At 34.5% G+C, this 26689-nt stretch overlaps 2 protein-coding genes across 8 annotated transcripts in view; one reads left to right on the forward strand and one right to left on the reverse strand.

The window, feature by feature from the left end:
- Positions 1-26689, reverse strand: part of LOC148945837 (E3 ubiquitin-protein ligase NRDP1-like) — a 198427-nt gene that overhangs the window by 19546 nt on the left and 152192 nt on the right. The window lies entirely within an intron of this gene.
- Positions 6618-25317, forward strand: LOC148945838 (uncharacterized). 3 transcript variants are annotated; one of them, XM_089098098.1, is made up of 2 exons: positions 6618-6812; positions 24353-25317. In XM_089098098.1, the coding sequence occupies exon 2, from the start codon at positions 24400-24402 to the stop codon at positions 24859-24861; it is 462 nt and encodes a 153-aa protein (XP_088954224.1). In that variant the 5' UTR covers positions 6618-6812; positions 24353-24399; the 3' UTR covers positions 24862-25317. The 3 variants fall into 3 exon arrangements, with proteins under 3 accessions (XP_088954224.1, XP_088954222.1, XP_088954223.1); XM_089098096.1 differs by lacking the exon at positions 6618-6812 and adding an exon at positions 7067-7143; XM_089098097.1 differs by lacking the exon at positions 6618-6812 and adding an exon at positions 7086-7153.

Below are 26689 nucleotides of genomic sequence, written 5' to 3' on the forward strand. Positions count from 1 at the left end.
TGCAAAATAGATCTTCTGCACAAATAAAGTACAATAAAACTGTTTTCAGCTTCAAAACTTTGCTCATTGGACTTTGGTTTTGGCTCATTGGTTTTGGACATTCCTTTAATACCTTCAAGAAAGCAATGCTTCTCAAAAACACGCATTACGAAAAATAAAGTAAACCAGAATCCTGATAAAAAAGATTGATTTTACTAAATAAATAATTTCTTATTCTAAAAAAAAACAAAAACGAATAATTAAGCTTAAAAAAACATTAATTTCTGGAAGAAAAGTTCCATATTTTATTACAATTTGTAATAAGAGACAAGAATTGCTGCAAAAATTTTATCAATAGATACATTCAGTAAAGGTGCTCAATAGAAAAAAAAAAACAACAAAACAATTCCACAAAAAAGCCACTGACATTTAAAACACTTTAAAATAGATCAACAGAAATACAGGTGGCCATATAGTCGAACATTTTATAAGGTTTTAAAGATATGCAAATACATTTCCTAAATTTTTAAAAAACAAAAATTGATATGGCTTGAAATTCTTTTTAAATAAAAGGAATTGAATCTTCAGAATTAAACCCAGGGAAAAATAAACAGATAACTGAAAATTAAGGTTTTTTTTTTTTTAGTCAATATTTAATATATATTTAAATTGCTGTAAAGTAGACAAATTTATATGACTTAGAAATCAGAAGAGGGTTAACATAGACATTTGGCAATACTGTCCCAGAGTATGTTTTAGGCCCTGGGTTCATTACTAAATGTTTCATTTTTATAACCTAACCCCTTTCCAACATAGCAAAAATTAGCTAAACTAGAAATTTACCAAGGGCTCAAATCGTAATTTCCAATATAAATTTACAGCAATTTCAGGTCATAAGAAGACATGTTAAGAAGACAATTCTTACTTCATAATATGTAAAATAATCTGTTCAAATATCTGTCAATCTGTTGCAAAATAATAAACTGTTTTCAGCTTCAAAACTTTGCTCATTGGACTTTGGTTTTGGCTCATTGGTTTTGGACATTCCTTTAATACCTTCAAGAAAGCAATGCTTCTCAAAAACACGCATTACGAAAAATAAAGTAAACCAGAATCCTGATAAAAAAGATTGATTTTACTAAATAAATAATTTCTTATTCTAAAAAAAAACAAAAACGAATAATTAAGCTTAAAAAAACATTAATTTCTGGAAGAAAAGTTCCATATTTTATTACAATTTGTAATAAGAGACAAGAATTGCTGCAAAAATTTTATCAATAGATACATTCAGTAAAGGTGCTCAATAAAAAAAAAAACAAAACAATTCCACAAAAAAGCCACTGACATTTAAAACACTTTAAAATAGATAAACAGAAATACAGGTGGCCATATAGTCGGAACATTTTATAAGGTTTTAAAGATATGCAAATACATTTCCTAAATTTTGAAAAAACAAAAATTGATATGGCTTGAAATTCTTCTGAAATAAAAGGAATTGAATCTTCAGAATTAAACCCAGGGAAAAAGAAACAGATAACTGAAAATTAAGGTATTTTTTTTTTTAGTCAATATTTCATACGTATTGAAATTGCTGTAAATAAGACAAATTTCTATGACTTTACCAAGGGCTCAAATCGTAATTTCTAATATAAATTTACAACAATTTCAGGTCATAAGAAGACATGTTAAGAATACAATTCTTACTTCATAATATGCATAATAATCCTAGTTAACATGTTTTCCAGGGGGAGAACCATTTTCATCACTTCTTTCACTGTTGTACATTTTTTTTTTACAAAATTGGGAAAAATAAACAGATTTGACTGCATATATCTGTTTCCAAATATTCTATATATGAATGTTAAATATCGTCACTGCTATCAACTAAACAGATATAAATAGGCTAATATTGATAAATTTAGGTTAAGTTAGGTTAGATTAGCTAGATGGCTATTGGGTATTTTTTTTAAAACAATTTTAAAGATTTGGAAAATTGACATAAATATTTGAAAATGTGATTAAAACAAGTAAAATAGTGAGGATAAAGGTTCTCACCCAAGATAATTTGTTATTTAGGATCATTATGCATATTATGAAGTAAGAATTGTTTTCTTAACATGTCTCCTTATGACCTGGAGTGGTGGTAAATTTATACTTAATTTCCCTTAGAAGTGATTATTGAATTATGGAAGAGCATAAGAAAAGGCATCAAGTAACAAATTCACTTTTATCCTAGGTCTAGCTAAATTATGTTGTCACCTCTAAATTTACCTTACCAATATGTGGGCTAGGGATTTGATTAAAGGAAGGAGAAGTTGCAAGTAGGGTCAGGGAGAGGTTAAGGGATCATGATATCCAGGTGTGGCATGTGCAAGTGAATGAAACCTGATTACTGGAGTTATATGCAAAGGCTAAGGAGCAGCAGGGAGAAAAATTGTATTTTAAGGCAGGGCTTCAAAAGAGGCAGCTCAAGCTTATTATTTGCATTAGGTCAGATGGGTTACCACTCTGTGAGAGAAGGAAGTATCTAGGAGGGGTCAGGCAAGTTTCTGGTCCTTACTTTTGTCCTATGTGTGGGAAAGAGGAAGATTTTGTTCATTTTGAGGGGAAGTGTAGTGAATTGATAGATTTAAGAAAAGAATTGTTTGGGGGTGAGGTTTGGGAGAGAGATGAGATAATAAATTTATTAGCAAGGAAAGATAGGGGAGGTATAAAGTGACTCAGAAGGTTCCTGACAATGGGTATAGAACATAGAGAAAGGTTTGTTGATGATTAGGGATGAGGGTGATAGGTCACTAGCCTAGATTAGGCTATACTTGTGTGTCAATTGAAGTTCGTATGAAAGTGTCTTTGTTGTTTTGTAACCACAACCCTTTGGGCTTCTGATTCAATATATTCTATTCTATGGTAAATTGATAATGCCTTCTAAGAGTAAATTTTCAGTCCTGGATTCATTCCTGAAAGTTTCATTTATCTAACTTGAAGTTTTATTTATCTAGCCTATAAGCCAATAAACATCACCTCTGCAGTTGGGAAGCTTCTAAAAGGACTTGTTAACAATGCAATCTTGAAACACTTAGATTTTAAGTTTAAGTTAGTTAACTTAAGTTAGATTTTAAGTTAGTTAACTTAAAAGTGTGTATATAATTATAATATTAGCTTAGGCTACTAGTTGGCTAATTAAGGCTTAAATGTATATAATGGTGATATCTAATAGACAACTGCTTGGCTAATTTAAAGATTACTTATATATTTCATATTAGCCACCTAGTAGGCTAGACATTTTTTCCCCATATATAATGTTTTGATAAGTTTTTTTTCTCTATAGACTATATAAACTGTACTATTTTCTACCAATTATTTTTCCATTTGTCCATATTTCAAGAGTCCTTCAAGCTTAAAAAAAATAAAAAAAAATTTTTTAAGATTTTTAACTTGCAGTCAACATATATTTTGCCTGCCATCTGTAATATTCTTACCTTTCTGTAAGGTAATATGAAGCTATATCTGTAAGGTAATATGATATATGAAGCTATATCTTCATAGTGAAAGACGCCCCCGTCCCAATCCTAGGCTTCGAAACCAGCAAGAAACTAAAATTAATTAAGCTGATACTTACTGTGACAAAACCAAACCCATTCATCAAGGAATTCAAAGACGTATTTCAAGGTATAGGACAGCTCGAAGGTGAGTGTCACATAACACTCAAAGAAGGAACCAAACCTAAGGCTGTACCAGCCAGACGCATCCCAATATCTCTCTAAAACAGGTTCAAGAAGGAACTAGACAGGATGGAGGCACTTGGAGTCTTCAAAAAGGTTACTTACCCCACAGATTGGGTAAATGCTGCAGTTGTGGTCGAAAAGCCTGACAAAAGCCTCTGGGTCTGCATTGACCCACAGGACCTGAACAAGGCCATCAAAAGACCCCACCACCCAATGCCCACATTTGACGAAGTAATACTAAAACACTCCGGTGCTAAATTTTTCACCAAGCTGGATACCTGGCACGGATATTGGTTTCTCATCCTTGACAACGAATCATCTCATCTAACAACATTTAACACTCCACCCAGCCAACAGAGGTTTAAACGCATGCCGTTTCAGTTTATTTCAGCACAGGATGAATTTCAACGCTGCATCGAAGAGGCATTTAAAGGCATTAAAGGTTTTTCCGCCATAGTCGATGACATCATTATATCTGGGGAAACCATAGAGGAGCACGACGCAAATGTTCGCAGTGCACTAATCAGAGCAAGCGAAAGGACTGTGAAATTCAACCTAAAAAAAATGTGTGTTCGGGTGCAACAGCATACCATACTTTGGACACATAATATCAAAAGGTGGTATCCACCCAAACCCACGGAAGGTCCGTGCACTGAAAGAAATGAGACCCCCATCTACCAAGGATGAACTGTAGACCATACTTCTAAGGATGAACTACCTTGCAAGGTACATTCCCAATCTAGCATCACTAAATCAGCCCCTAGGTAACCTGGAAAAACAGCAACAGCTCAAGTCGGAGCCACAACACGATATAGCATTGAAAAACATCAAAGAATCCATTTGCAGCTCATTGACATTTTTTGATCCAAAAGCAGGGAACATCAAACTACAAGTCGACGCTTCAAAGTTTGGCCTAGGAACCACCCTTATTCAAAATGGGACGTCAATCTCCTTTGCATCACGCTCTTTGAACAGCACCAAGCAGAACTACTCACAGATAGAAAAAGAACTATACGCTATTCTCTTCGGCTGCATACACTACCACCAATACCTCTATGGCCAGAAGTTCATAATCATATCGGATCACAAGCCTCTCCAAGTGATCCTGAATTGCCCAATATCAAAGTCGTCACCGAGACTCCAGCAGATCCTACTGAGAATCCAACCATACGACTTCGCCATAACATTCCACCCAGGCAAAGAGATTTCAACCGCTAATGCCCTTTCATGTATGCATATCACCAAAGAGGATAGAGAGATGCGACAAGATATCGAATCATATGCACTTTCTGTTATGTCAATCTAACCACTCAGCAATGACAGACTAAAAAAGCTCAAAGTAGAGACAGCAGCTGACACCCGCTTAGTTGAACTGGCTCAGACAATCAGAAGTGGTTGGCCAGCATCCAGAAGAAACCTCCCAGCAATTCTCACCCCATTCTGGAATGTCCGGCATGACCTAACGGTCATAGACAAAATTATACTAAAAGGAGATCGCCTGGTCATACCCAAAAACTCCCGCAAAGATATCCTCAACTGCATACATGCATCGCATCTGGGTATCGAAAAAACCAAACAGCGTGCTCGCTCAGTCATTTTTTGGCCAAGGATGACAAAAGATATTGAGGAATATATCAAACACTGCTATGCATGCACCAGACTCCAAAACTCTAACCAGAAAGAGCCCTTGAGGCCACATGACATCCCTGACTTACCATGGGAAAAAATTGGTTGGGACCTCTTTTAAAAAAACAGAGAATACTTCCTCATTACGGTCAACTATTACAGTCGAATTTTCGAAATAGATAGATTTGGAAGCAGTACATATTCTAACCAAAAACTAACATACCTGAAAAAGCACGTTGCTCATTATGGAAATCCTCGTATGCTCATTAACGACAACGGCCCACAATTTACATCATCCGTCTTCCAAAAATTCATATCGGATTGGGAAATATCCCACACCACATCCTCACCACATTTCCCCCAATCAAACGGATTGACAGAAAGGTCCGTACACACGGCCAAAGATATCCTGAGTAAAACCGATATTGCTGGAAATGATTTTGAGCTGGTGTTGCTAGAGTACAGGAACACCCCAGTTGATGGTCTGGCCTCTCCATCACAATTGCTAATGAGCAGAAATCTCAGATCAATAATCCCATGCACCAAAGAATTGCTTGCACCAAAGACCATTAACCACAAGCAATTTCGACAGAATCGAATGAAGCAACAGTCACGCCAGAGCAAGTACTATGATCGACAGTCAAAGCAACTGAAACCCCTACAAATTGGACAACCTGTACAGGCCCAAATCCACGGTAAACTCTGGCAGGCGGGCATTGTCACAAGAGCAGATGTGAATCCCAGATCCTACATAGTCGAGACAAACGACGGAGCAACCTACAGAAGGAACAGGCGCCACATAAAGATAGTCTGTCAGCAACCTCAGTCACCAGACGCCACCACAACTGAAGAGATTCCCCATACAGATACTCCAACCACACCACTGAGTCTATCAGAAACAATGCCTACCCCCGTCCCTAGAACACCAGATGAAAACCGTCTGAAACCCTTCACTTGTGTTCATAGCCCAACATTTAACAGGCCCATACCTGTACCAAGCACCAGTCACGTGACCCATACAGAACTCCATGATACCCCCTACATAACCCGTACCGGTCGCGCTGTGAATCCAGTCCAGAGGCTTAACCTGTGAAATGGTAATCCGTGAATTAAAGGAATACCACCACCCCCCTGTTTCAAAATTTAAGTGAACATTAAAAAAAAAAAAAAAAAAAAAAAAAAAAAAAAAAAAGGGGAGCGAGCCTAGCGCCTCCTCATAAAGAAATATAGTAATGTATTGTGGCAGTGTGATTAGAATTTAAAAGTGGAATTTGTTCATTATGTTTTGTACCAGCTCGCTAGTTTGGAAAGGAGAAAGGATGTAATATTCTTACCTTTCTGTTCTAGGTGACCTGGGTTTCTATTTCAAATAAATAAACATCGAGACTTTCTACACATCTATTATGATGTCTGTCATGTCATACGTCACTACATCATCACCTTCAGTACTATAATGTCAACAAGATGATACCTGACATAATTGTAAGAATCAATCATGTTTGTTTCAACTGTCTAACCAGACTTAAAGCCATCTTGACACAATGAGAATAATTTATTGCTTTTTAAGTGTTTCAAGATTGCAATGTTAACAATTCCTTTTAGAATTCCTTTCACTATGAAGATATAGCTTCATATATCATATTACCTTACAGATATAGCTTCATATTACCTTACAGAAAGGTAAGAATATTACAGATGGCAGGCAAAATATATTTTGCCTGCAAGTTCAAAATCTTAAAAAAATTTTATTTTTTTTAAGCTTGAAGGACAGCTTGAAGGACTATTGAAATATGGACAAATGGAAAAATAATTGGTAGAAAATAGTACAGTTTATATAGTCTATAGAGAAAAAAAAACTTATCAAAACATTATATATGGGGAAAAAATGTCTAGCCTACTAGGTGGCTAATAATAAGGAATCTTTAAATTAGCCAAGCAGTTGTCTATTAGATATCACCATTATATACATTTAAGCCTTAATTAGCCAACTAGTAGCCTAAGCTAATATTATAATTATATACACACTTTTAAGTTAACTAACTTAAAATCTAACTTAAGTTAACTAACTTAAACTTAAAATCTAAGTGTTTCAAGATTGCAATGTTAACAATTCCTTTTAGAAGCTTCCCAACTGCAGAGGTGATGTTTATTGGCTTATAGGCTAGATAAATAAAACTTCAAGTTAGATAAATGAAACTTTCAGGAATGAATCCAGGACTGAAAATTTACTCTTAGAAGGCATTATCAATTTACCATAGAATAGAATATATTGACTCAAAAGCCCAAAGGGCTGTGGTTACAAAAAAACAAAGACACTTTCATACAAACTTCAATTGACACACAAGTATAATCTAGGCTAGTGAACTATCACCCTCATCCCTAATCATCAACAAACCTTTCTCTATGTTCTATACCCATTGTCAGGAACCTTCTGAGTCACTTTATACCTCCCATATCTTTCCTTGCTTATAAATTTATTCTCTCATTTCTCTCCCAAACCTCAACCTCGAACAGTTCTTTTGTTAAATCTATCAATTCACTACATTTCCCCACAAAATGAACCAAATCTTCCTCTTTCCCGCATATGGGACAAAATTAAGAACAAGAAGATTGCCTAACCCTTCCTAGATACTTCCTTCTCTCACAGAGTGGTAACCCATCTGACCTAATGCAAATAATAAGCTTTAGCTGCCTCTTTTGAAGCCCTGCCTTAAAATACAATTTTTCTCCCTGCTGCTCCTTAGCCTTTGCATATAACTCCAGTGATCAGGCTTCATTCACATGCCACACCTGGATATCATGGTCCCTTAACCTCTCCCTGACCCTACTTGCAACTTCTCCTTCCTTTAATCAAATCCCTAGCCCACATATTGGTAAGGTAAATTTAGAGGTGACAACATAATTTAGCTAGACCTAGGATAAAAGTGAATTTGTTACTTGATGCCTTTTCTTATGCTCTTCCATAATTCAATAATCACTTCTAAGGGAAATTAAGCATAAATTTACCACCACTCCAGGTCATAAGGAGACATGTTAAGAAAACAATTCTTACTTCATAATATGCATAATGATCCTAAATAACAAATTATCTTGGGGGAGAACCTTTATCCTCACTATTTTCCTTGTTTTAATCACATTTTCAAATATTTATGTCAATTTTCCAAATCTTGAAAATTGTTTTAAAACAAATAACTAATAGCCATCTAGCTAATCTAACCTAACTTAACCTAAATTTATCAATATTAGCCTATTTATATCTGTTTAGTTGATAGCAGTGACGATATTTAACATTCATATATAGAATATTTGGAAAACAGATATATGCAGTCAAATCTGTTTATTTTTCCCAATTTTGTAAAAAATATGTTAACTAGGATTATTTTACATATTATGAAGTAAGAATTGTCTTCTTAACATGTCTTCTTATGACCTGGTATTGTTGTAAATTTATATTGGAAATTACAATTTGAGCCCTTGGTAAATTTCTAGTTTAGCTAATTTTTGCTATGTTGGATAGGGGTTAGGTTAGAAAAATGAAACATTTAGTAATGAATCCAGGGCCTAAAACATACTCTGGGACAGTATTGCCAAATGTCTATGTTAACCCTCTTCTGATTTCTAAGTCATAGAAATTTGTCTACTTTACAGCAATTTAAATATGTATGAAATATTGACTAAAAAAAAATTACCTTAATTTTCAGTTATCTGTTTATTTTTCCCTGGGTTTAGTTCTGAAGATTCAATTCCTTTTATTTCTAAAGAATTTCAAGCCATATCAATTTTTGTTTTTTCAAAATTTAGGAAATGTATTTGCATATCTTTAAATAAAATAAGGCACCAAGTGATGTATTCCATCCAAGCTAAATTATGTTGTCAACTACAAATTTACCATTAGGGTAAAGGTACCAATGATTTGACAGTTTTGGTAAAAAAAAAACAACACTTTTTACACCCTGGAAGGCTTAATTTTAAGACTTTGTTTGAAAAGGGTTTCAGTATGTATGAAAAAAATTTAAAAATATATATGTTCGATTAGAAATTTGAAGTTTTTATCAGAAAAAGGTACAAAACTCTGATCTTTTAAAATGAAGCATTTTTACCTAAATATGCATCTCCTTGAAATATGCTTGTCCTACTTAAGATTATTTGAAGTTTGTGACTCCAAGGAGTTTAACATGTTTTGTTAGTATTTTCGGTGGGATAGGGTCTAAGAAAATGGGAGTGGAATTCATGAATTTTTACAAGTTTATTGTCATTTAGTTTGACTTAGTGAAATTTACTTTCGTATGTAAATTCTTAGCTTTGTCCAAAACATGGTAGTATTTTAATGTGGTCATTTTTGATAGTTCTATGACATATTTCAAGGATTAGTAGGTCATATACATATTAACACCTTTGAGGAGATCTCACTAATTTCATTAATCAATACTACATATAAGAGTGGTCCTAACAAGGCTCCTTGAGGAATTCCATGCTAATGGAATTCCAATCATTAAAATCTCTTGTTGTTGATAAAGTACCCATAAATTTGACAACTATGTTTTTGTCAGAGGACCCTTGAATTTCGACACCAGTTGTTTATCATCTGTTGTACATGTTCAGTGAAGTTTTGGCAGATTCGCCTATATTTTGATAGGGCCTGTTGCTGTCTGTCAAAAATTTCCACAAGGTTACCACAAAATACTCTTAAAAGAAATGAATCTCATAATAAAAGCCAATATCTACATTTGAATTTGGCTGAAGGAACATTATTAGTTGGTCTGGTATTCCACTATGTCAGAAAAGAATTTTTGACTATTGGAACATAGTTTTGTCAATATAATATTAGCTGCCATTTAACTTAATTTTATCACATAAAAGCCAATATGGCTACATTTTAGAAAAATCAGATGTATCTTGATGCATTGTTGCTGATCCCAATTTTTTAGCCAAAAAATAACCAAGTAGTGACTATTTGAACATTACATAGCTAAAAAATTGTTGGGAGCTCATTTTGTGTCAAAAACAGAAAACTGATTGAATTGAGTATTCTTTTCTCGTCTGGGTGTATTGGATATAGTGTCCATATTTTGCATTGTCAAAATATAACGATGGCTTCAAGAGATGGTGTTCCAAGTCAAAACTAAGCAGAGTTATCCAGTTTTGAAGGGTGGTTATGTGGAGTCTAGTTGAGGGGCTTTTTGCGTTCTTGGTAAGTAGCCTAGTTGAGTTAGGTAAATTAAACTTTCAGGATTAAATCCAGGGCCTTTGTGATCTCCTTGGAAGATGTTTTGAAGTGCCTACCTAGGCAATAGGCTTAGGCTTTGATAACCTTTTGCCGGTTTTTGTATAAAACTGAAACCTTGCAAAATAGATCTTCTGCTGAAGTTCAAGGAATCAATTTGGGCCTCATACCTTTGCTCAAACACAATTTTATAAGGTATTAAAGGTCTATAAATTTGTTTCATAAGTGTAGAAAAACACCTTTTGAAATGGCTTAAAGTTTTGTTGAAATGATAGGAATTGCATTTTCAAAAACTTAAGCCAATGAAAAATAGATTGAAAACCAAAAATTCAAGTGTAGAGCCCCTAAACTATTATAAGTATTTTCGGTGGGATAGGGTCTAAGAAAATGGGAGTGGATTTCATGAATTTTAACAAGTTTATTGTCATTTAGTTTGACTTAGTGCAATTTACTTTCGTATGTAAATTCTTAGCTTTGTCCAAAACATGGTAGGATTTTAATGTGGTCATTTTTGATAGTTCTATGACATATTTTAAGGATTAGTAGGTCATATACATATTAACACCTTTGAGGAGATCTCACTAATTTCATTAATCAATACTACATATAAGAGTGGTCCTAGCACGGTTCCTTGAGAAATTTCACACTTATTAGGGATGAGAATTCCAGAGAGAATATTTTGTATTTTACAACTTGGGATCAATTTGAAAGAAAACATCTATAAAATTTACTAAGAGAGGGTCTACTTCTAATTTAATCAGTGATAAATGAATTAGGGTGTTGTGATCAACCAAGTCAAATGCTTAAAAATATGAACTTGGCATGAGGTCAAGTGGCACTTTCTGAAATGATGGGACAATCTAGCATCAAGTCATTAAAGCTAAGATTAAAAAAACAACTTTTTTAAATATTTTTAATGTGAAATATGAAAAAAACAAATAATAATCATTAAAATCTCTTGTTGTTGATAAAGTACACATAAATTTGACAACTATGTTTTTGTCAGAGGACCCTTGAATTTCGACACCAGTTGTTTATCATCTGTTGTACATGTTCAGTGAAGTTTTGGCAGATTCGCCTATATTTTGATAGGGCCTGTTGCTGTCTGTCAAAAATTTCCACAAGGTTACCACAAAATACTCTTAAAAGAAATGAATCTCATAATAAAAGCCAATATCTACATTTGAATTTGGCTGAAGGAACATTATTAGTTGGTCTGGTATTCCACTATGTCAGAAAAGAATTTTTGACTATTGGAACATAGTTTTGTCAATATAATATTAGCTGCCATTTAACTTAATTTTATCACATAAAAGCCAATATGGCTACATTTTAGAGAAAATCAGATGTATCTTGATGCATTGTTGCTGATCCCAATTTTTTAGCCAAAAATAACCAAGTAGTGACTGTTTGAACATTACGTAACTAAAAAATTGTTGGGAGCTCATTTTGTGTCAAAAACAGAAAACTGATAGAATTGAGTATTCTTTTCTTATCTGGGTGTATTGGATATAGTGTCCATGTTTTGCCTTGTCAAAATATAACGATGGCTTCAAGAGATGGTGTTCCAAGTCACAACTAAGCAGAGTTATCCAGTTTTGAAGGGTGGTGATGTGGAGTCTAGTTGAGGGGCTTTTTGAGTTCTTGGTAAGTAGCCTAGTTGAGTAAGGTAAATTAAACTTTCAGGATTAAATCCAGGGCCTGTGTGATCTACTTGGAAGATGTTTTAAAACGCCTACCTAGGCAATAGGCTTAGATAACCTTTAGCCGGTTTTTTGTATAAAACTGAAACCTTACAAAATAGATCTTCTGCTTAAGTTCAAGGAATCAATTTGGGCCTCATACCTTTGCTCAAACACGCAAGTTGTGACATCACAAACGGGTTCCATAAGAGTCAGCTAGATAGTAAGTAAGTTTAAAGAGATGAATGTGAAAATGAAAAAAGGATTTCGGAATATACTTTAATGAACAAGGTTAAAATCTGCAGTTGTGTGAGGTAAGCAGTGATTTGATAGTAATATAGGATGAAATGTGAGCTAAAACAACTAGTAATGTGCAGTATTTTACCATTAGATAGAGGGGGGAGGAGTGGAGGTAGTTACTTCAAATTACCTTTCCAGGACTTACCTTAGGATGCAGATCCATCCCTGAAAGTATCATTTTCCTAATACAACCCCTTTCCAAAAGCAACTAAAGTAGAATTTTACCCCAAAAATTATCTATTATAGCACTGAAATTGCCGATTCGACCAGTTAAGCCCCCCCCCTCCAAAAAAAAATTCAGTCTATGGGTGCCCATGGAGGTAGTCTAAAGTAGTGTATTTTACTTCATTGACTCAAGTTTGCGTTAATTAAACTCGTTCATAACGCATGTTCGGATGAACCTATTTTGCGCCTCCAACCCCCCCCCCCCAAAAAAAATCCTGGATCCACCCCTGTTCCAAAATATCCAGAAGTAGCTAAAGCAAAATTTTACCAGAAGAAGCGAGAATTATTATGATTTTAATTTTTTTGGTAAATATCTACCAAATCATATTATTCAGTTAGGAATAAAGTGAATACACTATAAGGGGTTTTTCTGCCGTCCAATTGTTAGCTAACAAAAATTTGTTTCGACGGCGGAAACAGAATTGTTAGCTAACAGAAACAGTTAGCTCAATTCGCAGAAACATGATATTGGGCAGGAAATTCAAAGAAAAATTCTGACCAAGATAGTGTTGCTCTGAGTTTATTTCAGCTTGATAATACCCAACTGACACCAAAGCTTTGAAATTCAATTAATAGAATATTTCAAAGCGTTCATATCTTACAGAAAAAAATATAGCTATTAATGCCAGCAAGTGAAACAAAGGCACAAAACATTTTATTAACTGGCAACGTACATTGAATTGAGGCAAAAATTAAAATACCAATGCTTAATCTTTCCTAAAGTAACTGTTTATTGCATTTGCATAAATTATCCCATTTATGAAGGAAGTGGATCAACCTAGTAAAAAATACAATTTGATTTCATAAGTGAAATCATTAGATTTTTGATCGTATCAAATTGCTATGACTACGTGACAATCTCGTTGTTTTCATATTTTTTAAACGTAAGAATTGATTTTTTTTTCAATGAGATTACCAGAAAAGATATTTCTAATAAACTAAAAGGGGAAAGGAAAAAAAAAATAGCAGCAGTCCTCAATTTTGTGAGCATTAAAAGTACCCATCTTGCTTATTTTTGAATATTTTGCTTTAAATTCCCCAACAATTTCTTTCAACAAGTATTTGATTTGTTAGATAAATCCTCTAACAATATTAGATAACAATTTTTAGTTGAACGGTGGAAAAGCGATGGTTTGGAAAACTGTTAGCTAACAGTTATCTGTTGGACGGCGGAAAAAACCCTTTAATAAGTTTTATCATTTCACATCGCCTGACTTCTATCCAAAATGTATAAAACGATATTTTTACACTAAGACACAGCCAAGTATTGAATTCATGTTGGAAACAAAACAAAATCCAAAGCGCAGATGTTTTGATAACAAAGCCTGCGTAACCTGTTTGAGAAATTCAAACCTGATTAGCAGCAGTGTGCTTGCACTTTCGGGATTTCCCCGGTAAAATAGTGTCTTGCTTTGTTGCATTTTCTATGGATTAAATAAAAAAAACAAGTTTTTTAAACTGAAAGTAAGGAGTGACATTAAAACTTAAAACGAACAGAAATTATTCCGTATATGAAAGGGGCTGTCCCCTCCTCAACGCCTCGCTCTTTACGCTAAAGTTTTTTATTGTTTTAAAAAATAAAGTTGAGAGACAGAGTCTAACTTTAGCGCAAAGAGCGAGGTGTTGAGGAGGGGGCAGCCCCTTTCATATACGGAATAATTTATGTTCGTTTTAAGTTTTAATGTCGCTCCTTACTTTCAGTTTAAAAAACTTGTTGTTTTTTTTATTTAATTTCTGATCGTTTTTTAGTTAATGCAGCTTTTATTTGCATAAAAATTTTACTTTTCTTTTGCTAAATGGATGTCTTTACAAATTAACTTACGTAACTAACTTCTATATTTGTATATTTTTCTTTTGGCAAAAATGCAAAGTTGCAGATTTTTGCAGATATGAGCTTGAAACCTATGTCATAGGGTTTTCTGATACGCTGAATCTGACGGTGTGATTTTCATTAAAATTCTTTCACTTGTAGGGGATGTTTCCCCCCTCTTTAAAAAATCGAGTAAATTTTCTCAGGCTCTTAGCCTTTGATGAGTAATACTAAACTTAATAAAATTTATATATTTAGAATCAGCATTATAAACACATTCTTTTGATACATTTATTGACATCAAAATTCCGTTTTTAAAAGTTTCGATTACTATTGAGCCGTATCGCTTGTTTTTTTATTGTTTTTTTTTATTACGTATATGTTATTACGTATATGAGGGGGTTCTCCCCTTAGTCAATACCACGCTATTTACGTTAAAAGTTAAAAAAATATTTTATAAAAAAACCCATTAAAAAAAAATTCCTTTTATATCTAATATTTAGAAATTTTTAAAGAAGAAAAAAAATCTTTAGGTTAAAGAGGTTGTTTTGTTCTGGGGGGAGAACCCAATCATACACTTTATAATTTCTGTTCGTTTTAACTTCTAATATTCCTTCTTACATTTCAGTTGAAAAAACTTTTTTTTTTATTTAATTTCTGATCGTTTTTTAAATAATGCTTAGAAATCCGGTGCCCCCTTCATAGAAATGTCCCTTACCCCAAAGAAACATCCTCCATGGAAATATTCTCCAGAGTAACCCCTCCTCTAGCCCCCCCCTCCAGAAAAAATCCTTCCTGAAAATGGTTGTATACTTCCCAATAACCAATAAATAATGCTGGCAAGTCCGGCGACCCTTCATGGCAATTTCCCTTCCCCCATGAAAACTTCCTTCATGAACAGATCCTCCAACATAACCACTGACCCATCCTTCCCTCCCACTACCAGAAAAAAAAACCTCCTGAAAACTTCTGTATACTTCCCAATAACCAATACTATATGTTAACATTGGGTCAAGTTCATAAGTTTTAGCCCTCCTTCTGGGAACTTCGGGGAATTAAGTCACTCTAAAAGACATTTTTATCATATTTTAGACCATGTTGAACAAAATGGCTGTCTCAAAATTTTGTTCGGGTGACTTCGAGAAAACCATGAGCGTAGGAGGGGGCCTAGTTGTCATCTATTTTTTTGGTCATTTTAAAGGTGAAATATAACTTTAAATTTCCATCCGAATGACCTTCTCAAGGTATTCTAGGATCACTGGGTCGATACGATCACCCCTGGGGAAAAAAAACAAACAAACAAACAAACAAATAAACACGCATCCGTGATCTTTCTTCTGGAAAAAAATGTAAAATTCCAATTTTTTGTAGATAGGAGATTGAAACCTCTACAGTAGGGTTCTCTGATACGCTGAATATGATGGTGTGATTTTCATTAAGGTTCTATATTTTTAGAGGGTCTTTCCCCCTTTTTTTGAAAATCGGCCAAATTTTCTCAGGCGCGTAACTTTTGATGGGTAGCCCTAAACTTGATGAAAGTTATATATGTGAAATCAGCATTGAAATCTGATTCTTTTGATATATCTATTGGTATCAAAAAACCCGTTTTCTAGAGTTTTGGTTACCATTGAGCCGGGTCGCTCCTTACTTACAGTTCGTTACCACGAACTGTTTGATGAACTGTTTCATTTAGATATTAAATAAAAAAAACAAGTTTTTTAAACTGAAAGTAAGGAGCGATATTAAAACTTAAAACGAACAGAAATTATTCCGTATATGAAAGGGGCTTTCCCCTCCTCAACGCCTTGCTCTTTACGCTAAAGTTTTTTATTGTTTTAAAAAATAAAGTTGTGAGACAGAGTCAAACTTTAGTGTAAAGAGCGAGGTGTTGAGGAGGGGAAAGCCCCTTTCATATACGGACTAATTTCTGTTCGTTTTAAGTTTTAATGTCGCTCCATACTTTCAGTTTAAAAAACTTGTTTTTTTTATTTAATTTTTGATCGTTTTTTAGTTAATTAAGCTTTTATTTTCATAAAAATTTTAATTTTATTTTGTTAAATTTATGTCTTTACTAACTTCTATATTTGTATATGTTTCTTCTGGCCAAAAATACAAAGTTGCAGATTTTTCCAGATATGAGCTTGAAACCTATGTAATAGGGTTTTCTGATACGCTGAATTCTGACGGTGTGATTTTCATTAAATTCTTTCACTTGTAGGTGTTCCCTCTTTAAAAATCGAGAATTTTTCAGGCTGTAGCCTTTGATGAGTAATACTAAACTTAATAAAATTTATATATCTAGGATCAGCATTATAAACACATTCTTTTGATACATTTATTGACATCAAAATTCCGTTTTAAAAGTTTCGATTACTATTGAGCTGTATCGCTTGTTTTTTATTGTTTTTTTATTACGTATATGTTATTACGTATATGAAGGGGTTCTCCCCTTAGTGAATACCACGCTCTTTATTTTAAAATTTAAAAAAAATTTGATTCACAAACTCCTGAATCACACAGGCAGTTTAATTAGAATAGAGAGATCTGTTTAAAGCACTAGAAAAAAATGTAGCGTAAAGAGCGAGGTATTGACTTGGGTGAGAACCCCCTCACATACGTTATAATTTCTGTTCGTTTTAAGTTCTAATATTCCTTCTTACATTTCAGTTGAAAAAACTTGTTTTTTTTATGTAATTTCTGATCGTCTAATGATCGATTTAATTTCTAATGCTCGGAAATCCGGCTCCCCCTTCATAGAAATGTCTCTTACCCCAAAGAAACATCATCCACGGACATCTTCTCCAGAGTAACCCCTCCTCTGGCTCCCCCCCCCCAGAAAAAATACTTCCTGAAAATGGTTGTATACTTCCAAATAACCAATAAATAATGCTGTCAAGTCCGACGCTCCCTTCATGGCAATTTCCCGTCCCCCATAAGAAGTAACATCATGAACAGATCCTCCCACATAGCCACCGACCCCACCATACCACCCCCTAACCGAAAAAAATACCTACAAAAAAAATATTTATGATTACCAAAAAACAAAACACTATTTTAAAATTTGGTAAAGTTAATAACTTTTATCCCACACTCTGGGACCATCGGGGTATTAATTCACACTAAAAAACATATTTATCATATATTTGACCATGCTGAACAAAATGGCTGTCTCAAAATTTTGATCGGGTGACTTGGGGAAAAAAATAAGCGTGGGAGGGGGCCTAGTTGCCCTCCATTTTTTTTGGTCACTTAAAAAGGGAACTAGAACTTTTAATTTCCGTTTCAATGAGCCCTCCTACGATATTCTAGGACCACTAGGCCGATACGATCATCCCTGGAAAAAAAAACAAATAAACACGCATCCGTGATCTTTCTTCCGGCAAAAAATGTAAAATTCCACATTTTTGTAGAGAGGAGCTTGAAACCCATATAGTAGGGTTTTCTAATACGCTGAATATGATGGTGTGATTTTCAAACTTAGGGGGCCTTTCCCCCTCGTTTTGAAAATCAGCCAAATTTTCTCAGGCGCGTAACTGTTGATTGATAGCACTAAACTTGATGAAAGTTATATATTTGAAATCAGCATTGACATCTGATTCTTTTGTAATATTTATTGGTATCAAAAACCCATTGTCTCGAGTGTTGATTACCCTTGAGTCGGGTCGGTCCTGACTTACAGTTCGTTGACACAACCTGCTTGATATGCAATACTTGTTGGGTAGCTAATGATTTCTAAATTAGAACTTTTTGTCATAGTCCTCACCCGGTCAGCCGTCCGGGTTGGTGCGCCTTGGACACACATGGGGGGGAGGTAAGGTTTTGGATGTACACATCTGTGATCCATTACACACTCGATAATTTAGATATAAAATATCAGACAGGAAACATTTGATGTATGTTTGTACACTGATACAATAAGCGTAGGCTCAGTGAAAAATTTCATTGTAGTTATATTCTAATAAATATTTAGCAAATATTTTGGTTGTTAGGCTATGTTATATTTTGTATACAGAATATCTTTGGTAATCAGAATTTCTAGTGTTCTTTTTTAAGGGTCAAAGTGATCAAAGGACAGCTACACACACACACGCACGTTGTGTTTTCCCGATTTTCATCCAATAGAAATTTCGAGAGTCATTTTATTCAAAATAATCCAAAGATCATATAACCAGGTTTTTTGGGGTCGATACAAACAACCAGAGTCTGAGAGAGAGGGTTGTATGTCATGCGCCGGGACATTTAAGTTTTTTAACGAAGGAGTGGTTGTTTAACTTTAAAGGAGGCTCATTTGGTTGAAAATTGAAAGTTCTAGTTCCCTCTTAAGAGTCAGAGTGAAGGAAGGGAACTAGCCAGACAACCCCTCTTTTCACCAAACGCATCTTATGAAAATTGTGATTTTAATAGTGATGCTTTTGGGGTTGAAACAACTCCCCAGTGCCCTGTGGATCGGGTTGTAAGTTATGCCTAAGGATCATGTAGAGTTTTATGGACTGGGCGTTCGTATAAACTTAAGATGAGGATCATTTGAAAGTATACGTTCTAATGCCGTTTTAAGAGTCAAAATCGATTTGAGGACCACCCGTCCCGCCCCGCCCCCCCCCGGACTCCCCTCCCTCCCCCCCCCACCTCCCCTCCCAGGTGGATAGGGGAATTTTTCATCGTAAGTCTAGGGGCGGGCACCTGTGGGGAGAAGGAACTCCACCCCCCCCCTATAGCGCTCCGGACACGGGGTTTAAGTTATGCCCTTGGGGCATATAAGATTTTTGAGAAAAGGGGGGTTGTATGTGCTTTGGAAGGGACTCATGGGATTTGTAATCAGAAGTTCTAATGCCCTTTTTAAGAGTTAAAGTGACCAGAGCGCAGCTAGCCCCCCTCCCTCACACTCACACACACTTCGTGTTTTCCCGAGATGCATCCAATATATATTTTGAGACAGTCAATTTATTCAAAATAGTCCAAAGATCATATAACAAGGTTTTTGGGGTTGATGCAAACCACAAGGGAGTGGGACGAGGATTGTAAGTTATGTCCACGAGGTATCTAAGATTTTTATGAAAGGAATGGTTGTGTAAACTTTAGAGGTGGCCCATTTGGTTGAAATTGGAAGTTCTAGGTGCCTTTAAAGAGTCAAAAATAATGAAGATCAACTAGCCCCTCACCCCCCAACTATCCCTCTTTTTACAAAACGGGTGTGATTGAAATTGTGTGATGGTTATTTTGTTTCAAATAGTCTAAGTACCATATAACACTGGCTCCAGGTTTGACACAGCCACCCAGAGCACTGGGGCAGGCGGCTTTAAGCTATGTTCTTGCGTATAGAAGTTTTTTTTTATCGTCTTGTTGGGCGTATAAATATCAAATGAGTCTCATTTGATTGTAAGTTTTAGTGCACTTTATAAGAGTCAAAGTAATTTTAATAGTCAATCTCATAATATTATAAAAAAAATATCCAAACAAAGTTTTGAGACATTAATTTTTCAGCATTGTTGAAAGGTTCAGTAATTATGCCATTTGGGATGGCCCCTCTCCCCGATGCGTCCGGACAATTGATGTAAGCTAGGTAATTTGTTAATTATTTACATATAGTAAATGTTATTGAGAAAAGGAATGCATGTTTAACTTCTACTTCCCAAAATACGAAGGTCTTTCATATTAGTTTGATATAATTAATTAAAAAAAAATACTTTCAAAAAAATAACTTATCTAAAGAAAAGTCCTTTCCATATTAAACTTAAGATCAGAAAAAATAGAAACCTAACTTAATTCAAACTCAAAACAACTAGAAATTACTAATCATAACAAACAAACAAACAATAGTTAAGAATTTAAATTATTATAAAAATAATAACCCCATTTAAAATTAATGTTAATATGAAAATCACGATTTAAAAGAAAAAAAAAAAGCGGCACATAAAAAATTAAATAAAAGAAAAAGGTTTGCACCATGCATTGTTTATTTATTTTTTTTTTCTTTTTCCATAAAAGGGCACTTCCTATCGAAGGAGTTGTCGTCGTAACTTGGAAAAGGGCTCATTCGATTGGAAATTGGAACGGCTAGTACCTTTTTTAATAGTCGAAAGTGATTAGAAGGCAACTAACACCTCTTCCACGCCCAGCATTTCCCCACACACATCCAATAAAAATTTTGAGATTGCCATTTTGTTTTGTGTGTTTGATTTCCAGATATCAATTATGTTTTTGAGGAGGACACTCCCCATCAGCCCTCAGGGCAAGGGTTCTAAGTTCTGCCCTGGGGGCATATAATAACGATTTTGGCCCAATGTATTATTAATAAATTTTTTTCTTTAGACCAGGGTCCTTTTTATCGAAAAAGTTGTCGTAGAAACTTTGAAAAAGGGCTCATTCAATTGGAAACTGGAGTGGCTCATTATATTTGTAATATTAAATAGTGATAGGAATTCATCGAATACCCCTTCCACCCCCCCCGGTTACTTAAAAACAACCAATAAAAATTTTGAGAGAGTCAATTTGTTCAGTGGCGTTGATTTGATGATATAAAGTATTTTTTTGATGCGGACACTCTACATCAGCCCTCAGGACAAGGGCTTTCACTAATGCCCAGGGGCATATAGTAACGATGTTGGCACACGGTATTATTTTTTATTTTTTTCCTTGACGAGGGCACTTTTTATCGAAAAAGTTGTCGTAGAAACTTTGAAAAGGGGTCATTCATTGGAAATTGAAGTGGCTTGTGCACTTAATAGTCACTTTCGACTATTAAGTTGAAAGTGATCGGAAGGAAACTAACACCTTCCACGCCCATTATTTCCCGAGACACATCAAATAATAATTTTCAGATAGCCATTTTATTCAGCGTAGTTGATTTCTAGATATGAATTAGGATTTTTAGGAGAACACTCCCCCACCCCCCTCAGGGCAAGGGTTTTAAGTTAAGCCAAGGGGGCATATAAGGTTTTTATTGAAAGCGTTGTCGTAGAAACTTCCAAAAAGGCTCTTTCGATTGGAAATTCAAAAGGCTAGTGCCGTTTTCAATAGTCGAAAGTAATTGGAGTGCAACTAAACCCCATCTCACGCCCACCTCTATCTGCAAACAAATCCCATCGTAATTTTGATATAGCCAGTTTTTTAAACTGGTGTTTAATTTCCGTTAATAATGTATTTGAGGTTTAAACCCCCCCCCCCCCCAACATTACACACGGTGGGGGGTTTTATTTATTCCCGGGGGGCCGATAAGGTTTTTAATATAAATCGGTGTTGTGGAAACTTCAAAATGTTCTCATTCGATTGGAAATTGAAATGGCTAGTGCCCCTTTTAATCGTCGAAAGTGATTGGAAGGCAACTAACAACTCTTCCACGCTCACCATTTCCCCCAACACGTTCAATCAAAATTTTTAGATAGACATTTTGTTCAACGTAGTTGAAATTTCTGGAAATTATATCTGTGAGCAGGACAGTCCCCCCACCGTCTTCAAGGCAAGTGTTATAAGTTTTGCCCCGGGGGCGTCTTTGGTTTTCTTTGAAAGCTTTGTCGTAGAAGCTTGAAAAGGGCTCCTTCAATAGATAGTTGAAAGGGCTCGTGCCATTTTTGATAGTCGAAAGTGATTGAAAGTCACATAACCCCTCCCTAACGCCGATCATTTATCCAAACACATCCAATAAAAATTTTGAGGTAAACATTTTGTTCAACTTAGAAGTGAGCTATGGAAATTAGGTCTTTGAGGATGACCACCCCGCCCCCTCAGAGCCCTTAGGGCAAGGGTTGGACGATAAGGTTTTTATTGAAAGCTTTGTCGTAAAAACTTCAAAAATAGTGCATTCGATTGGGAATTCAAAGGGCTATTGCTCTTTTTAATAGTCGAAACTGATTGGAGGACAACTAACCCCCCTCTCACGTCCACCTTTCCCCCCGAACACATCCAATCAAAATTTTCGCTTGTTATCTGGTACTGACACCCAAAAACCTGAAAACTACTCCCTTGTCGATGTTTAGAGCCACTAGTTCTAACAAACCGATCAGAGTTCTAACAAACTGTTTATCGGTCCAAATAACGCTAATGAGCTGACCTTTACTTTACCATTAATAAATCATAACTTAAGCACCAATGACTTTCTATATGTCCAGGAATGAACAATTCCAAAGCGAAAGAGCTTTTACTAATTGAAAATTGAACACCATGAGTCTCAGAAATTTCAACTTTATTCGTAACGAGTGATTTCATCAGCGTGCCCACGATCTTTTTTTTATGTTTCGTTATGTCTATCGTCATCCGTAGGTCCAACAAGAGTTAATATACAGTGATTATTTTTTTATTTACTATTTGAACCAGTATGGAAGAAGTGTGATCTGTGTATATTCGATTTTATTTTGTATTTTTGGTTCATGTAAAAAAAATAATTAAATAAATTTATTGATTCTTTTTTAAGTATTTGTGGATTGAATAAAATCATACGTATTTTTGTTTTTCATAGATTAAAAGAAGATGAGGGTTCGAGTCCTGGTGTCGCTGGCTATTGGGTTAGTCTGTTGTCATGATCCATGTCTATTTATTTTATTGTGATCTAAAAATTTTTACATGTTGTTTGACCGTGCTCAAAATTCTTTTAATCTTAAGAGAATTTTCTAAACTGATTTACTCATTATTTTTTATCCTAGAGCCTTTCCTTAGCAAACACATTTCAGCTTTTAATTTTGTAATAGATTGTTTGATTTCAGTTTAAAAGGTTACAGGTGCAAATGGTATATTTAGGGGTTGTAGGTATATGTAGGGATACAAGTAGGTATATGCTGGTGCAAATGGTATGTGTAGTGGAGCAGGGGGTTCTCGGATCTCTATTCTATTTTTAGAGTCCCAAAAGGGGAACAATTCTGAAACAGGATTCTTTAAATTTATGTGTAAATCGTAAAAAAAACAGTGTCAAATTGTTTCTTCCTTTCTGAAAAGGGTGTCCTTGCGACCCGTCCCTCTCATATAAAGATATGGAAAGTTGGATGTTAGTTCTAAACGCTCAGAAGTCCCGTCTGTGAACACTTAATTTACGCTTATTTGGTTTATTTTGCTATAAATAATTAAATAACTATTAATAATTATAAATAAATAATAAATAATGTTCTGCTAGGGTAAAAACGATGAGAAATGCAGGTTTTACACTGTTCTGTCCTGGATTATTGTTTGTTTTATTTTATCTTATAGGTATTACGCATTTATTGCGCATTTTTTTACGCATGTATACATTTATTCACTCTTTTGGAATGAAAAGTTTCAGTTAACAATAATTTATTTTCTCCTATAACTGATAATATCTTTTTAATCTAACTTTTGTAAACTTAATTGTATTTGATTCTGGCTAAATTATAAATGAGAAAAAGTTATTCAAGTAAAATTTGTATCATAGGCAGCGCGCTAGCGCTGCCTAAGTAAAGAACAATGTGGGCACAATGTGTTTTTTTTTCTCTCTCCATACCAGTGCTCTTCGTATCAAAGTAGTTATCGTATAAAATTCTAAAAGGGCTAATTCGATTGCAACTTGGAGTGGCTAGTGCCATTTTTAATAGTATAATGTGATTGGAGGGCCCCTAGCCCCCCCCCCACGCCAATCAGTCCCCCCAACGCAGCTAATCAAAATTTTGAGATAGCCATTTTGTTCAGCATAGTTGTTTTCCAGATAGAAAATCTAACTGTGTAAGATTATAAACTATAAAAGCTGAGGTGTTTACAAAATAAAAATGGGCTACAGAAATCCAAGTCTTAGGGATTTATTTTGAGTGAATATTTATTATTATAGTTCTCCCTGTTGCAGCATCCTCCGGTGTGGATATCAGGGAACAAGAATGTGGATTAGATAGCATGCCAGGTCTTACGAGAATATGTCTAAAAAACGAAATAGATTTGAATTGTCAAAATGAGTCGCCAAATCACATTTATGTATTTTCTGTAACTGATGTGGCAAAACAGGAGGTTTTTCATACTGGAATAAGACCTTTCGAATGTGATATATGTAAGAAACATTTTACTAAAAGTGCCGATTTATCTCGTCATCAAAGAACTCATACTGGAGAGAAACCTTTTGAATGTAGTGTGTGTGAGAAAACCTTCTACCGACACGCCGACCTATTTCTTCATCAAAGAACTCATACTGGAGAAAAACCTTTCAAATGTGATGTATGTGAGAAACGTTTTACTGCAAGTACCAATTTATCTCGCCATCAGAGAACTCATACTGGCGAAAAACCTTATGAATGTGATATTTATAAGAAATGTTTCACTTCAAGTTCCAAATTATCTATTCATCAAAGAAGTCATACTTGAGAAAAACCTTTTGAATGTGGTATATGCAAGGAATGTTTTACTTCTAGTCACAGTTTATCTAATAACCAGAGAACTCATACCGGAGAAAAGCCTTTCGAATGTGATGTATGTAAGAAATGTTTTATATTAAGTTCACATTTACATCAACACAAAAGAAAGGGGGAAAAACCTTTCAATTTTATCTTCATATTTATCTCTTCATCAAAGAACTCAACCTTTCGAATATGAGATATGTGAGAAACATTTTGCTTCAAATTCTGGGTTATCATCTCATCAAAGGAGTCATACTGATGGAAAAGCCTTTGTATTTGTCAGTGTGTAAATGTTTTGTATGTTTGTTTAAATGATCATGTTCAAATTTATCAAAGAATTCGTGCTAGAGAAAAACTTCCTGTTTCATGTAATTTTGTTTTAACGGAAGACGTTTTGACAGCAAATATATCTTTGATAAGTGTATTATTAATAGTGTTTTTCTTTTTGCCTTTTATTTAACAGCATGCTTTCTATTGTTAGTTGACTAAAAGTATAAACTTTAATGCTACATAATTTAGGAGCAATTTTTTTTTTTTTTTTTTTTTTTTTTTTTTTTTTTTTTTTTAATATAATATGTTTGAATACACTAGGAAAACTTAGGGGTGTGTTTTTGCTAATCGGCTGAAACATTCCTTGATTTGGTAAAAACTTTAGAGGTTGATATTGTGTAATATATGCGCATGAGCAAATATTTTAAGGAAAGGGCTGCCCGAGTTTGCTTCGTAATTTGATAAATTTGTTATGAAAAAGCCTTATTGACAATCTTATCCAGGGGCTGCTTAACAGAGTTGCGTAAAAGTTAATTTGTTTTTATTAACTTATGTTGCAGGGTTTGTTTAATGTCTTGCTCCTGGATATAGTGAGAGTAGCATACAGATAGTGCTTGAAGATTTGTGTGATAAGTATAAGTATTAAATATTTAAGTTTTTTTTTACAATAACAAAAAGTATTTTTAAGCCAAATAATGCCATACAAAGCAGCATTCTAAACCATACATTATAATATTATAACTTTAACAAATATCATCTCTTCACTTCTCAAAAAACGAGCATCACAAAAAAAAAACTTGAATTATATATGTAATTTTTTTAGCCTGAAATATTATTCTTTCTAAAATTGTTTGCTCTTAGTCACCTCTGTGGTGATAATTTTGCTCAGAAACATTGAAATCTTTACCATTCGTTCACAATGTAAGTGAGGCTTTGAGCACTAGTGCATTAGGAAGGGGTCGCTAGTGAATCTCCCTTTGTTATTTCAATGACTGGATACACATGATCTTTCGGTTTACCCTTGTTCCCTCTCTTAAATCAAAATTTAAGAGAGTCGTTTCCAGACAAAACCTTTAGCAAATTTGTATGTCTTTGCCTAGCTAGCAATCCCTAGAAGGTCATAGTTGATAAGACAACTAGAAAAAAACATGACCACCTTTTCTGCAATTAAACAAACAGTAACAGGTATTGTCACATAAAATTAAAGAACAAATTCAAGCCCTAAAACAAACGGAATTTATTTCGTGTAGAATACGATGTATGAGAGAATAGTTTATATCCCTCCCCTCGTTGTCAGATCAAATTTGGAGTGTGCTAATTTGATCAGAAATTGAGAGTTGAATGTCTTTTAAAATTCAAAAGTAATAGGAGAGTAACCATTCCCCGTTCTTGAACCTTGTTTGACATCCGGTCTCTGTAACCTCTTAGGACATCTGTTCAACATTGCAAGGTTGTCCTTTTGTTCAGAATGATAGAAAATACAATTGAGTATGCATTCAAGGATATTATACTATAATTCCCAAAGG

The sequence above is a fragment of the Artemia sp. Qi Xiang Cuo genome, chromosome 12, assembly GCF_049724085.1.
Source record: "Artemia sp. Qi Xiang Cuo chromosome 12, ASM4972408v1, whole genome shotgun sequence".
Classification (NCBI taxonomy): Eukaryota; Metazoa; Arthropoda; class Branchiopoda; order Anostraca; family Artemiidae; genus Artemia; species Artemia sp. Qi Xiang Cuo.

Coding starts and splice junctions, on each gene's coding strand:
- LOC148945838 (XM_089098098.1), top strand. CDS start 24,400: ATGCCAGGTCTTACGAGAATATGTCTAAAAAACGAAATAGATTTGAAT.